Source organism: Fringilla coelebs (genome assembly GCF_963513975.1).
Source record: "Fringilla coelebs genome assembly, chromosome: Z".
Classification (NCBI taxonomy): domain Eukaryota; kingdom Metazoa; phylum Chordata; class Aves; order Passeriformes; family Fringillidae; genus Fringilla; species Fringilla coelebs.
In genome coordinates this window covers 17,657,940-17,668,920 of record NC_140031.1, presented here as the reverse complement: position 1 = coordinate 17,668,920, position 10,981 = coordinate 17,657,940, and the positions used below count along the sequence as shown (strand labels likewise).

The 10,981-nt window shown below is 41.2% G+C and overlaps 1 protein-coding gene across 3 annotated transcripts in view; it reads left to right on the top strand.

Moving 5' to 3' along the window:
* The first annotated feature begins 4,080 nt into the window (after window positions 1-4,080).
* The window catches only part of SLC38A9 (solute carrier family 38 member 9), a 46,214-nt gene continuing 39,313 nt past the window's right edge, over window positions 4,081-10,981 (top strand). The window contains exons 1-2 of one of the 3 annotated variants that reach the window (XM_084224771.1): window positions 4,081-4,443; window positions 9,142-9,286. In XM_084224771.1, coding sequence (XP_084080897.1) covers window positions 9,183-9,286 — 104 coding nt within the window. In that variant the 5' untranslated portion in view covers window positions 4,081-4,443; window positions 9,142-9,182. The remainder of the gene's footprint in view (window positions 4,444-9,141; window positions 9,287-10,981) is intronic. The other 2 variants (XM_084224769.1, XM_084224770.1) reach the window with 2 other exon arrangements.

Here is a 10,981-nt window from a genome sequence, read left to right as displayed (position 1 = left end):
CTCTTTTCATGCTGTGAGATAACACAGCAATGCTTATTCAAAAAACATTAGGAATGTCCTATGTAAAACATATTGAAATTCTTTCCACCGTGTTCAACAGATTTTCCTTGTCAGAAAAACAATTTGAAAAATGGTGTGTCTGTTCAATAACTTTAATGCCGTCTGTTGCAGAGAGAGGTGACAGCAGATCTGTATTTCTGCAGTGAACATATTAATGTTTTGCAGGTGCTTCAAGCATCAAGACAAATTCCTGCAGCAGCTGGGAAGTTTTGGAAAGTGGTCTTTGAACTAATGCTTTTGTTATTTCCTCATTTGCCATCATCTGTTAAGCCCTACCCTTTGCAGCTATTCATTTTTCAGGAGCATCAAGACAGGACTCAGAGTGCAAAGTGGGTAAGAGACATAACCAGCTTCTCTGTCTCACAATTAGGTTAAATCTGCACCTCTAGATTTTACATGTATGTGTGTATACAATGTGCATAGTGCTGGGAATTACCAGCTTTCCGTAAGTGCTCAGTCAGACACATAATGTCTAAGGATCAACATTCTGCAGTGGGAGCATCTCTGTGGGAAGTGTTCACAAGTTCCCAAAGCAGCATCTGAAACTAGCAGGGAGGCTCATGAGTGAAATTTCACCCACTGTGGTAACCATTTTACTTTTTGCCTAAACAAGGAAGCAGAGTAAGCTGCTTCATGAGCCAAAATGGCTTCTGTTTGCATCACACTGGAGCTCTGTTTAGGATAGCCAGAAAGAAAAAAAGCAGTGTGTCTGTTCTCCTGAGAAATTTATGGCTAGTGGCAGATGTGCTACTCTGACACATGTAAGCCAAACTGAAAGCTTTCCCTCTTTTCCAGGAACAGGACCCATTCCCTCGGCTTTGCCAGTGTAACTTTATGTTCAGCACTCTGTAGGGTTTAATACTTTTAACAGCAGACATGGAGAGCTCCTGTGAATGTAGTCATAGTAGCAGATGTAATCCCTGGTGGGTGATCTCAGTTAATTTTAACTACAATCAGATGTCACAGCCTCTAACTAGTAGATAAGCTGGGAAAGTTATTTTCTTTCCTTATTCCTTTGACTCTTTGTGGGATATTCTCTACTGCCTCCAGATTGCTTTCCACTACACTAGGAGAAGCCAAACTATGACACTTTGTGAATGGCAAGAAATTACATGGTAATGGTAACTAATTTCTTCAACGCAGAGGATTCTTTAGAGAGCAAAATATTTTTTTCCCCTACGGATGCTAACAATTCAATGTAAACCATAGTGTACAAATTGCACAAGATGTTTACAGACTACCCTTGAGGTAATTTTACCCAACCTGCCGTACTCAAGCAGAGTCACCTACTTGAGCAAAACCAGAACAAAGTATTATCCAACGTATGTAAACAGCATCTTATGTATTGCATTCGAGCAGAATATGGAGTTGCAGCTAACCAGAAAAAACATATAGAAATATTTTACAAAAATTTGTGAGAATTTACCCCAAGTGTGAGTACAACCCCTTAAAAGTGAGGAAGAAGAAACCAACAATGTAAGCATCATATTCCTCTGAGAGATGGGCTCCAGATGCTGATAGCCTGTAGTAATGTCCTTTCCTCTAACTACTGCCAAGAATGAAACCACCAACCTCACAGTCCAGAGCAGTGACAGAAGGGTGACCATAGCACCAAAAATAGGGGAAAGAAGCAAATATGTGCATAAACCCCGTTATTCTTTCTTTTTGTGTAACAGTGCTGGACTAATAATGATCTGACACATAGAATTTTGGCTATACTTTCCACAAATTATTGCCTTAGCTAAATAGGAGGTATACTTTCTCTTTGCCAACAAACAAGATTTTGAGTGTAGCATAGCTATATATAAGCTATATATAAGCATCTATCACTTAAATGCTATCCTGATGTATTATCAGTATCTTTCAGAAAGAAACCTGAAGCTTTCTCTAACAAAATGCAGCACGCCTCCAAGTTTGTTAGCTATGTGACCATGCTCTGTTTCATCAATGGGGAAGGTTATTCATTCATCTACTATAATGTTCCATAATGCATAAATTTTATGAATTTGTGCATATTACAATTATAACTGCAAGTGCAGAGTAAAGTAGGACTTGAGGCAGTAAAAAGAAGATTCAACATAGCATAAGATGGAAATTTCTTAGAGCTGGATTTAATACTCCCTTTGTCTTACAGATTTCCCAAGAGCTTCAAAATTAGTTTAGGCTCCCATTTTTCTCCTGTCCAAGCATGTAGGAAGAGACACTCTGCCCAGGAGGTAATGTGTAATCAGAAGAGAAATCCAGAACACAAACACTGCAGGACAGAGACTGAACAGCCTTTTGTGAAGTCAGCTGTGGCAGCAGATTTCATGAGGAAGCAGGATGAATTTACTTCTGCTAGGCTTATAGTTCTTACAATAAAACACTTTTCCTAAGCATAACTCAAGAAGTGTACTGGGTGACCAAGAATGCACTGAAATACAGATCATCAACCTGCTATAGTATTAACTTATACAAATCTTTCACAGCATAGGACGCAGAAGACAGGCCTGCAAGAGCGAGACTAGAAGCTTGTAAGCTGAAAAAACCAGTTCTTTACACACGTCTAGTTTTGTGGGTTTCAGTTTAATTTATTTTCATAGCACCAGTACATGGTGTTAGCATTGCATTTCAAGTTCTTGTGATAGCAGCTGGGCAGACCGCTTGACTCATCAACCAAAATCTTCTAATGGCCAAAGCCCACAATGTACACTTGGATTCTAAGAGTACCTCATACACTAAAGATGATGATGAATTTCCTGGGTACAGAAATAAGAGTTTTAGTCCCAGTGAGCTTGTGTGCAGCTGGATTTCAGGATGATCTGTAGTGTTAAGTCTCTGCTGCCTCGTTTCCGTCAGCAGTCTGAAATTCAATTACACAGCAATTTTCTTGCAGAACAGTCCTGCAGTCCTGCTGCTAGCCGTACATTATGTTTTAGACTTTACTTGAACAGGAAGTAAAGGGGGTGATTTGTGTGTAGCCTGTTCTGTAATTTTGTCACATGGGAAAGCTCTCTCTGCTGTCTTCCTTGCAATTCAGCAGTTTTTCCAAGCATGAGCTATAAATACCCCTAGATTCTGATATTAACCATGGTTTCAACTATGAAAAGGATTATCCCAACTTGATTTAAGTAGTACCAAATTGAAAGAAGGAAAGGAAGGAAGGAAAAGAAAATAGGAAGGGTGGAAGGAAGGGTGGAAAGAAGGGTGGAAGGAAGGGTGGAAGGAAGGAAGGAAGGGTGGAAGGAAGGAAGGAAGGGTGAAAGGAAGGAAGGAAGGAAGAAAAAGAAAGAAAGAAAGAAAGAAAGAAAGAAAGAAAGAAAGAAAGAAAGAAAGAAAGAAAGAAAGAAAGAAAGAAAGAAAGAAAGAAAGAAAGAAAGAAAGAAAGAAAGAAGGAAAGAAGGAAAGAAGGAAAGAAAGAAAGAAAGAAAGAAAGAAAGAAAGAAAGAAAGAAAGAAAGAAAGAAAGAAAGAAAGAAAGAAAGAAAGAAAGAAAGACCAAACCAAACAAAAAAACCCAAAGAAAGAAAACAGACCATACCAACCCAGGATTAAAAATAGTGAATTTTTAAAATGTATTGCTGGGCATACTGTCCTAATTGTTTAGTCTGCTTAGTGTGCTCTGCTCAGTATGAAACACTTCGCTGAGCGGGTCAGGATGCCCTGGATACATCACTCTGTAGCCAGTCACGTGAAGACCAGCACGGCTTGTTTTGGCAAGGGTCACGTACGGATTTTGTCACTACTGACCGCAAAAGCATGCGAGCAAATGGGAGGGGGGGAGGGGGCGGTTGGTATTTTTTTTGTTTTCTTTTCTTTTTTGTGGTTTTTGTTTGTTTGTTTTGTTGGCGTTTTATTAGTATTATTGTTATTGGCGGCATGTCCTCAGCCAACACCAGCAAGTGCAAATTCTTTCTTCCCGGCACTCGGCTCACGCTTGTCCGTATGGTAAGGCCCTCGCCTGGCAGCCCGGGTACACCGCCCCGCCGCTTCCTGGGAATCGTAGTCCTGAGCTCCGCAGCGCCTGGCCGGCTTCCTCAGCGCAGCCGCTCCAGGAACTACGCGGCCCGGCACGCCCGCAGCCCCCGGCACGCCCGGAGCCGCCGCCGCGCTTCCTGTGGCCGCGGCGGGAGCGCTGCGCCGCCGGGGCTGAGCCGCAGGTACGGGAGCCGCGTCAGGCGGGGCGGCTCGGCGGGAGCGGCCCTTGGGGATCTCGAGGCGGCTCCGGGGCGCGGGGGCGGCGGATCCTCCTGCGTGTCTCCCGCTGTGTAGCCCGCCGCCCGCCCTGCTCGGGGGCGCGACCTGCGGGGCGGAGGGGCCGGGCAGGAGCCGCGCCGGCCGCGGGCACTGACCGGCCACGCCGTGTTCCCGGGAACACGGGCAGATCGTCAGAGCGGGGGCGGAGGTAAAAGAACAGCGTGGAAGCTTTTCGGGCGGTCCGTGAAGCAGGGAAATGTTTACATTGGTTTTCACGGGCCTGAGGGAGAACCCGTTAAGTTAAAAACAAAAATCTTGTTTAAAATATAAGTTAGCCTAAGGCGTTAGTGTTTCGTTTCTGTAAGTATTTATCTGCAGTGCCCACAAATATATAAATTATACGAGCTTTATCCGTCGAAGGCAAATCTAGTTGAACGTGCTGGTTCTTTTTAATTTTACTTAGGTTTATCATTTGGCATTGACTATGTACATGTTCGTTGAGTCAGAGCTACACGAAAGCTCAGAAGAGGTCCACCTTGTATATTCAAAAGTCTTTTTCCTCAAAAAGTTGCTAACTTACATTGCTTATGCAGTTTTAATCGCCTTTTTAATCGCCTTTAACCAGTGCAGTTGTAGGAGAGTGAGGACAAGCTGAGGTATCTATAAGGCGCCAGAAGAGGCGGTATGCTGTCCCCGTTTTAAGGAGCTCTTAATGTATACTGCTACTTTCGTGACTAGTATAGCATCCTTCAGTCCCTTCTGACTGAGGATTCACTCGAGGAACTGTGCTGTCCTGTGTTGAAGTTCTCGTCTTTCAGTGTAGACTGTGCTTATTTCTCATATGTGCACTGCATGCAGCTTGCTGTAATATTATGCCTTGAACTGTCTTCATCCTGCTCAGAATTTAAGAGAAGACAGGATTACTCCAAGTGGCACTTTTAAAAAATAATTTCCATGTTTGAACTAAATACTTTGATTAGCAGATTCTGGTATTTAAACCATGAGTGTGAGGTGCTTTTTAGAAATAGTGACTTTTAATATGAAATTAAGTATAAATAGCTCTCAGTGCTCCAGCTGCTGTTTGTGCAGCACCATGATGACATGGTGGAGGCTGTGGGAGTAGGGATCCTCTCAGCCTTTCTCCTTCTGCCCACTGTGAGAGGTTCTTTAATAAATACCAGCTAAGCACAGTCAATGCTTACAGGATTGTTGGGATGATTGACTTATGGAACACAGTTTTGCTCCTGATGGAGTAAACCTGTTTGCCAGCTCTCTTGCATGGCCTGGGCTGTAACTCTGAATGATCTGTCTCATCTTGAAGTTTCGTCACACACATGGATAACCAAGCCATAAACTGCAGTTGTTAAATTCACAGTGGAAGCCAACTAATGCGGTTTTGCTAACATTATTAGATCGCAGGCTACAGTGAGGTTCCTAAATCTACCATATCCTTGTCTTCACTCCTTCATGCTTTTAGACTTTGAAACCGGGTTGAAGGAACCTGAAGGCAGTGAAAGCAGAAGCTCATAGGGCTGAGCCAGTGAGGATTAAAGAAGGCCCAGTCCTCTTAAGACTACCATCTAAAAGAAAAGTCATGTAGAATTTAGCCCAGAATGAGACTCGGGAAAAAATAACTTGCATAGACTTAGGTGTTGCTTCACAGTTTTTGACCAGCAACAGGAAACCTGGATTATTTAATTCTGACCCACTTGTTTCCTTTTGCTGCCCTTCTGATGTAGTGCGTCAGCTTGCAGAACAATAGGCATAGATAAAAGAGAGATTAACCTGGTTAATTCTTCTTCATTTTGCTTTTCTGTTTACAGCTGTCCTTTAAACTATACTGACTCCAGCTCCAGCCTTCACATGTGTCATAACTGCATCTATTTGTAGAGTAGCCAGTTTGCTGGTCATAAGCTTGCTGGTCATGAACTCAATTGTTAACAACAACAGGTACTTAAAAAATAAGCTGTCATTGCAGATCCAGCTTCTAATTGACCTTAATGAGTCAAGTGAGCACCGGCTCCACAAGCATGGAATCATGCTGTCAAGCCAAACTTAGTGTGTGATATATTTTGGAAGGATTCTGTTTCTTCACGGAATACTATAAAATCTGGGTTCTTTCTTTACAGCAGTAGTGCAGAAAAAGTCAAACTGGTGATAACTGTTCTCAGCATTTATCAGGCTGACTTTAAAAGCACAAGTATTAGCAGGTTTTAAGGAAGGGATGTGCATTTGATGTGTGTTTAATCTGTCTCACAAACCGTGGCCTGTGGAAGGAAGGGATGTCTATACTGTGGTCTTACGGATGATTCTGGTTAAAACCACTGACTATTTGAGATTTGAATTTATTTCAATTTTCAATTCAGGCATTAGGAATTGAAATTTTTATCTGCTTTTTTATGGCTAGGTCTGAAGAGTGATGTAAGTTCTTAAGACAGATGCAAAATGCAGAACAAGTGAGGGGGATCATGTTTGACGCCTAGCTTTGTCTGTTCGTAAAATGAACACAGGATGTTTAATTGAGAATAGAATAGAATAGAATGGCATTATGTAATATAATAATTGGAGTGGCAGAGGACTGGGTGGATGCCTGTAGCAGTGTGTGAAATCTCCAGGGCCTTTGTTTTTGTTTCAGAATTATTTAGCTGTTGCAGGAAGCTCGTGTGCACCAGGGTAAATTTTAACTGGAAGGGCATCAGTAATGAGAAAGCAGAAAGCCTAGAGCTGTAGAAAAATAAGAGGAGGCAGTAGAAAAGAAGTATGTAAAAGAGTATCTGTAAAGAGAGTTTGGAGAGGAACAGCATGTCACATGAAAAGAAGTAAAAATATTGGTGCGAACTCTTAGTAAGTAGTGCTTAGTAAAGTTGGGTTGGGAAAGCAATTTTGGCAGTGTATAGGAGAGACAGAAAATAGAAGGAACATAAGGAGCAGAAGTCTATTTGCTAAGCATTACCAGAGGAGCTGAGAAGGATGAGAGCATGTGTAGCTGGGACCAAAGAGCCAGAAGCAGCATTGTGGATAAGAAGGATTTCAGGGTAAAGAATCAAAACTGATGTTTTTGTGAAGGCTGGAGTTGCAAAAGAGAGAAAGCAGCAAGTTAAGGGTGGCAAGAGTATCCCTTGGAAAGGGTCTGAAAAAGGTAGAGGAATAAAGTTTTAGGGAGTATAACAGCAAAAATTAAGTGTGGGAGAAAGTATGCTGTCAGCAAGTGCAAGTAAGCCTCTTAAGATTGCCTTGATTATTAGCACTTGCATATTGTACCCTCTCAAAGAGCTAAAGTGACCAAGATACAATAATTTCTTTAAACTCAAAAGCATGCCTTTAAACTTAGTAACTGTTCAAATCTCTTGTGGATGTTGAAACTATGAGGAATCTGTCAGCACTGCAAGATGAAATGGCTTCTATGGCACTATCCCCTCCCTTGCTCAGGCATGCAAGCATACAGATTCCAACCCCCAAACTCAACACTGATGTGGGTTTAAAGCAAAAGAAGAAATGACTAATTTTCATCTGTGCCAGTCCTCCTTGTCCAGTTCAGTATGGGATTGCATAAATGCCACTAAGCTGTCAAAGCAGGACTTGAATTTTCAGTGCAATTTTCATAAACTGGATCCTTTACTGATCCCCTCCCCTTGAGAGCGGAGAGCTATTACCTGTGTCTGTCTTCTAAAAAGCACTTCCTTGGCAGGTTGAACCAATCTTAATGCTTCTGCATTGCCACATTGTCCATCAGTGTTTTCCCATGCATCCTTCAGCAGTTTTTCAACCCAGGAGAGTAGATGTGGTTGAAAACTAATCTAACTTTCATTTTTCATCCTCTCCTTCAGATTCTTTGTTTTGTTTTGTTTTGATTTTTTCCCAGGGGTATTAGCAGGATAAGCTAATGGAAGAGGACTGACAGTATGCATCTAGGAAGGGATAGAACTGTGTCTGCTTAACTTGGGTTGGTGTGATTTCTGAGATTGGGCCTTTAAGGTGTACTTCTGTGAGGATGCAGAAGGATTCTACACACCTTATTCTTTCCATTTTCTTCCATTGCCCTTCCAGGGTTCAAACAGCCATCATTACCCTTCCTTGTCTTGTGCCAGCTCTAGTTGTCATCTGTCTTTGCATCAGCCTAACATTTTAAAGCATTCTGAAAGATGGAAGAACAGATACTTCTACCATTGTTGTTTGAAAGTGTCCTGGCTTCTGACATTTTTGTTTGAAGGAGTTCTGCCCGAGGAATTCTTCAGGAGATAGCAGAAATGAGAGCTGTTAAGTCATTATGTTTGTTCAGCTGCACACAAGACCACAGAAAGTTCCATGTGAGGCCTGTAATTCAATCTGAGTAGAAATCCATTAGTGTAAAAGTGATCTGCTCCCCACTCTTTCACCAGAAGTGGTTTAAATGCATATAATAGTTGTTATTAATGCATTATTAAACCATTTATTACCTTTTATTCAAAAGACCTGTATGCAGTAGACTGCAATAATCTGATCCTTATTATGGGAAATGTACTGGAACTGGAATAAACTGCATATGTGTCTGCTGCAAAGTTTGAAGTAATTGAGTGAAACAGTGGGCTCTTATAACTGATAGATTGTTCTCAGCAGTACCATTACACATTAGAAATACATCTCCTTTAGAAATTTATATTTAATTCATACTGCCTTGTTGTGGTGCTAAAAGAGATTAAGGGCTAGATAGAGTGATTTAAAAAAATACTGTCCCCACTGTACATGCCTCATGATGTTTGCATTATGGAATAGGAATTCTCAAGTGGCATGTTGAAGTTATTTACTAGTGCTTTTCAGCCCAGGAGCTTATGAAACTGTGGGACTCTACCAGTGTTAAATTGATAGCAGGGACATAATTTTGCTTAACTCAGTGGACTAATTTCTTTTTTTTCCTTTTTTTATTCAGGCTAGAGTAACAAACAGAATCTAAAAGGAGATTCACCAAATATGGAAGAGGATACCAAACCTATCTTGGTTCCTGTGGGAGGTGATGAAAGCAATTATGGAATCATGAATATACAGTTTAATCCAGAAGACTATAAGTGCAAAAGGTATGAGGAAAGATGAACCTACAGAATTACTGCGAGGCAAAGTGTTGTTTAATCTTTGCTTTTGACAACAGAATCCTACAAAGACAGAAGATTAAAATTTGGAAGCCAGGATCTTTGTACAAACAGTTCCAAGTTCATCACTATCTGATAGTATTTTATTTCAAAGCACCTGGTGAACAGATGTTCTTACTATGTTTTGTTTATAAGGATAAGGTTTTTCTATTGCCATCATTTCAGACAGAGTGCGCTATTAAGAACTCATCATGAGGCTTTTAAAGTGTTCTTCAAACATGGAGTGGCGTGTGTGTATATAGTGGAGCATGATTTTTTTTTTATTTAGAACAACTAACTGAAATGTTGAGACTATGCAAGCAAGTTTGCCCAGTGTTGCTGTCAGTATGTGTAGATGCTGCTGTATGCATTCTGCAGGTGATGCTGGAAAAATACATTATTTGCTAGTACTAAGTGAGCTAAGTGACCTTTACTGCCTTTTAAGAAAAACAGTGTAGTGCTTTCTGAGAGTGAGCAAATGTGAAAAATTCTGTCAGTCCAGCTTTATTACTGTGCCTTCAAAAAGAGTAACTCCAGGTAAATTGTTATTTTACATGTTTTCTTAAGAGTTTAACAAAGGGGTTTGGAATGAAGGACTTCCTGTGCTGCATTAAAGATTTTTTGTGGGCTGGTTGTGGAACCAAAACTGAGATCAGAGTGGGACCTACCCTCCTAATACTAGCTGAAGGCATCAGCTTTGCACTTTTAGATGGAGGAATAGCCCTGTAACATCTCCTGGACCAATTTATGGTCCTTTTTTTTCCTATTTGCATCCATCATATTTCAGTAAAGTAGTTTTCCCGAAAGAACTGAAGATGGCACTGTTGTGTGCAAAATCCTGCTGTCAGCGGCTGCTTCAGCAACAAAAAAAAAAAAAAGAGAAGAGTTCTTGAGGATAGTGCTTTGATGCTATCAGCTTTGGAAAGCTGTGAGAGCCTATGTACATCCTCTTCTCTGCAAGTAAAGGAAGGAGGATAAGGGTCTAAGTGAATCGAGGGGAACAAAGGGAGCACAGGCCTAGGAGCATACAGAATTGTGTTTATAAAGTCTAGGAAATGGTAGAATACTTGCAGGTGGCAAAGGCAACTGTGAATGAATGTAAATGAAATCTTTCTCTTTTTGTGGAGTATCTGATCCCTTCCTGTCGTAAGAAGACTGCTAATTTTTATGTATGATTTTCAGGAGAAAATCAAACATAAATCGTTTTGGAGGAAGTATGTGTTCTGTTTGAGGAGCAGTTTCAGGTGTTGTAGTGATGCAGTAGCAATAAAAGAGGATTTTTGAAACACCTAAATGCTAAGACTCACTTTTCTAAGTGAGGTTAGGCATTGTTTCCGTGTTGTGTGGTTGGCTTTTCCCTGTGATTTCTCAAGTCTGGAGACTCATCTTCATAAAAGGTCATAGCCTGTGGCATTTGGTTCCCTTACTAAAAACAGAAGTGTGTACTTGGATTGTGTGCCCACATTCACAGACTCCAGTTCTGCAGATTTGCCTAAATGTCCTTATTGCTTCTCTCTTGAATTTTTTCTCCCATTTTCTGTGACCTAGCCTTTTTGCCTTCCAGGTATTCAGAGGCACAAGGATGAAGGGCAGGAGGCCTGGGATATCAGAAAGGCCTGGAAATAATAGAGAGGTCTAAACAAG